The sequence below is a fragment of the Spinacia oleracea genome, chromosome 5, assembly GCF_020520425.1.
Source record: "Spinacia oleracea cultivar Varoflay chromosome 5, BTI_SOV_V1, whole genome shotgun sequence".
Classification (NCBI taxonomy): domain Eukaryota; kingdom Viridiplantae; phylum Streptophyta; class Magnoliopsida; order Caryophyllales; family Amaranthaceae; genus Spinacia; species Spinacia oleracea.
Genome location: NC_079491.1, coordinates 91,130,478 through 91,134,006, shown reverse-complemented (window position 1 = coordinate 91,134,006; position 3,529 = coordinate 91,130,478). Strand labels below are relative to the sequence as shown.

At 47.1% G+C, this 3,529-nt stretch overlaps 1 protein-coding gene across 1 annotated transcript; it reads right to left on the bottom strand.

Annotated features, from left to right (window-relative positions):
- Window positions 1-1,321: 1,321 nt before the first annotated feature.
- On the bottom strand, window positions 1,322-3,286 carry LOC130461692 (uncharacterized). Its single transcript, XM_056829864.1, has 3 exons — window positions 2,111-3,286; window positions 1,676-2,032; window positions 1,322-1,348 (listed from the first exon to the last, which is right to left on the bottom strand). The coding sequence occupies exons 1-3, from the start codon at window positions 3,284-3,286 to the stop codon at window positions 1,322-1,324; spliced, it is 1,560 nt and encodes a 519-aa protein (XP_056685842.1).
- Window positions 3,287-3,529: the final 243 nt, after the last annotated feature.

Here is a 3,529-nt window from a genome sequence, read left to right as displayed (position 1 = left end):
AATGAACCTATTTGCCTTAGATAATATTCATGTTTTCTGAAAAAACAACAAATGATGAGGGGTTTGGCCCTGTCACAAATTGGGCGCGGCCTGTTTGATGCCGCACAATTTGAATTATGGGGGGGTTTGCCCCCGTCGCAAGTTGGGCGCGGCATATTTGATGCCGCAGCGTATGACTTAGGTGGAGGTTTTGCCCCCGTCGTCAATGTGAGGCGGCATGTTTGTTGCCGCGGCATATAGGAATGAACCTATTTGCCTTAGATAATATTCATGTTTTCTGAAAAAACAACAAATGATGAGGGGTTTGGCCCTGTCACAAATTGGGCGCGGCCTGTTTGATGCCGCACCATTTGAATTATGGGGGGGTTTGCCCCCGTCGCAAGTTGGGCGCGGCATATTTGATGCCGCAGCGTATGACTTAGGTGGGGATTTTGCCCCCGTCGTCAATGTGAGGCGGCATGTTTGTTGCCGCGGCATATAGGAATGAACCTATTTGCCTTAGATAATATTCATGTTTTCTGAAAAAACAACAAATGATGAGGGGTTTGGCCCTGTCACAAATTGGGCGCGGCCTGTTTGATGCCGCACCATTTGAATTATGGGGGGGTTTGCCCCCGTCGCAAGTTGGGCGCGGCATATTTGATGCCGCAGCGTATGACTTAGGTGGGGGTTTTGCCCCCGTCGTCAATGTGAGGCGGCATGTTTGTTGCCGCGGCATATAGGAATGAACCTATTTGCCTTAGATAATATTCATGTTTTCTGAAAAAACAACAAATGATGAGGGGTTTGGCCCTGTCACAAATTGGGCGCGGCCTGTTTGATGCCGCATCATTTGAATTATGGGGGGGGTTTGCCCCCGTCGCAAGTTGGGCGCGGCATATTTGATGCCGCAGCGTATGACTTAGGTGGCGGTTTTGCCCCCGTCGTCAATGTGAGGCGGCATGTTTGATGCCGCAGTGTATGACTTAGGTGAGGGTTTTGCCCCCGCCGTCAATTGTGAAGCGGCATGTTTGTTGCCGCGGCGTATAGGAATGAACCTATTTGCCTTAAAAATTAAGACGCTCGTGTTTTCGGGAACGGTTTTTACAAATTAATAGGTGATCAGCCTATATTGATGCTAATCTGGGCCACTTCTTAGGCTTCAAACGATTAGGCTTGTAAATGTTGTGCTAATCTGGGGCCACTTCTTAGGCCCCTTATTCGATTAGGCTTTTTGCATGCATATGTTAGATTAGTAGAGAGTAATAAATAGGACGAAACAAGAGTAGTATGATTTATACTTTGTAAGGCAAATTTAGCCGGTTACAAGAGAGACTACTACTCAATTAGGACCATTAGCAACCGTTGTCTAGACCACAGATTCTTTCATAAAAGATAGTCAGAATAAACTCTAGAAAAAGTATTTTTTGAGATTGTCTGCATTCCAGGTGCGTAAAATAGGCCGTCCCTGCATGTCCTGAATGCGATAGGTTCCATCTCTGACTTCGTCATAGATCTCATAGGGTCCTTCCCAAGTGGGCGTCAGTTTACCCTGTTCATTGGCTCGTCCCACAGACTCCATTTTTCGGAGAACAAAGTCTCCTACCTTGAGCACTATTTTAGAGACTTTCTTGTTGTATTGCCTTGCCATCCTTATCTTGTACAGCTGTTGCCTCAACGCTGCATTTCCTCTTACTTCAGGTAAAAAATCAAGGGCCAGCTTCATCATTTCCCAGTTGGCATTCTCGTCATATAACATGACTCTTAGTGTAGGTTCACACATTTCTATGGGCAACACGGCCTCTGCACCATAGGCTAACAGGAATGGGGTTTCGCCGGTTGAGTTTTTGGTAGTGGTGCGGATGGACCACAAGACGCTTGGCAGCTCGTCAGCCCATAGACCCTTGGCCTCATCTAGTTTCTTCTTTATCCCCTCGGAGATGATTTTGTTAAATGCTTCGACTTGGCCATTGGCTTGAGGTCGTCCTACTGAGGCAAAACAGCTGTGTATGCCGTGATCTGCTAACCACTCCTTCAGTTTAGGCGTCTCAAACTGAGGCCCATTATCAAAGACGATAGCTTGTGGTATTCCAAAGCGAGTCATGATATTTTTCCAAATAAACGCCCTCACATCACTTGTCTTTATGTTTTTGAGAGCTTCTGCTTCAACCCACTTGGTGAAGTAATCAACAGCAACTATCACATAACGCCGGCCTCCAGGGGCCGTTGTATATGGCCCTAACAGATCCATCCCCCACTTGGCAAACGGAATGGGACTCATAATAGGAGTGAGTGGGCGGGCCGGCCTGTGGATGAGATGAGCAAACCATTGGCACTTGTCACATTTTTTCACCATGACTAAGGCGTCTTCTCTCAAAGTGGGCCAATAATAACCAGTTCGCAAAGCTTTCTCTGCCAGGGCTCTTCCTCCAATGTGGGAACTACATAATCCTTGGTGCAAGTCGTCTAGAATTTCCTTTCCTTTCTCGGGAGTGACGCACCGCAGGAGAATTTTGGCAGCCAGACTTGAATCGTCTGGAAGAGTACCGTCCATTTTGTAAGCAATGATAGGGTCCATCCATGTTGATGACCGATCTAGGACAGCTAGTGTAGGAGCGCACAATTCCTGCTCAATACTCCGCTTATCCTTTACTTCCCAAAACACGTGACGCGGAGTATCACAGGAAGCCGAGCTAGCCAGCTTCGACAGGGCATCGGCCTGATTGTTCTCCGTTCTGGGAATCTGCTTAGCTTCAAAGCTCTTTAGATGTTCTACTTCTTGATGCACAGCTTGCATATATTTGATCATGTTAGGGTCCCTCGCCTCATAGTCCCCATTCACTTGGCTCACAATGAGCTGAGAGTTAGAGAAGGCCAGTATCTCTTGAGCTCCAGCGGCTTTGCACATTTTTATACCGGCTAATAAAGCCTCATATTCTGCTTCATTGTTGGACGTTTGGAAGTTGAATCTCATGGCATATTCATACTTGTCTCCTTCAGGAGACTGACATATTATGCCGGCTCCACACCCGCTCTGGGTTGACGAGCCATCTACGTAGACTGTCCAGCGAGTCGCCACATTCTTTTCAAAATTCGGCCTCGTCATTTCTGCAATAAAATCAGCAAATGCTTGTCCCTTGATAGCTTTTCGAGGCTCGTATGAGATATCAAATGCATTTAGCTCAATTGCCCATTTCAGCATTCGCCCAGCAGCGTCTAGTTTAGTAAGGGGTTGTTTCAAGGGTTGGTCTGTGTATACCACTAATTTGTGTGCCAGAAAATAAGGGCGCAACTTCTTGCTGGCCATAAACAGCCCAAGTGCGAACTTCTCAATTGGGGAATATCTTAATTCAGCGTTCTGTAGGACATGGCTCACAAAATAGACGGGAGTTGCACTCCTTCCCTTTCAGTCAGCAAGACAGCACTCAAGGACCACTCGGAAATGGCCAAATATACATACAAAGTTTCCCCCTGGAGAGGACTGACAAGCCGAGGTAAGGTGTGAAGGTGTTCCTTTAATCGGACGAAGGCAGTTTCTGCCGCCTCAGTC

Coding starts and splice junctions, on each gene's coding strand:
- LOC130461692 (XM_056829864.1), bottom strand. CDS start 3,286: ATGGCCAGCAAGAAGTTGCGCCCTTATTTTCTGGCACACAAATTAGTG. Junction 2,033..2,110: donor AAAACATAAAGACAAGTGAT/GTGAGGGCGTTT, acceptor AATGGGCCTCAG/TTTGAGACGCCTAAACTGAA. Junction 1,349..1,675: donor CCCTTGATTTTTTACCTGAA/GTAAGAGGAAAT, acceptor TCTGTGGTCTAG/ACAACGGTTGCTAATGGTCC.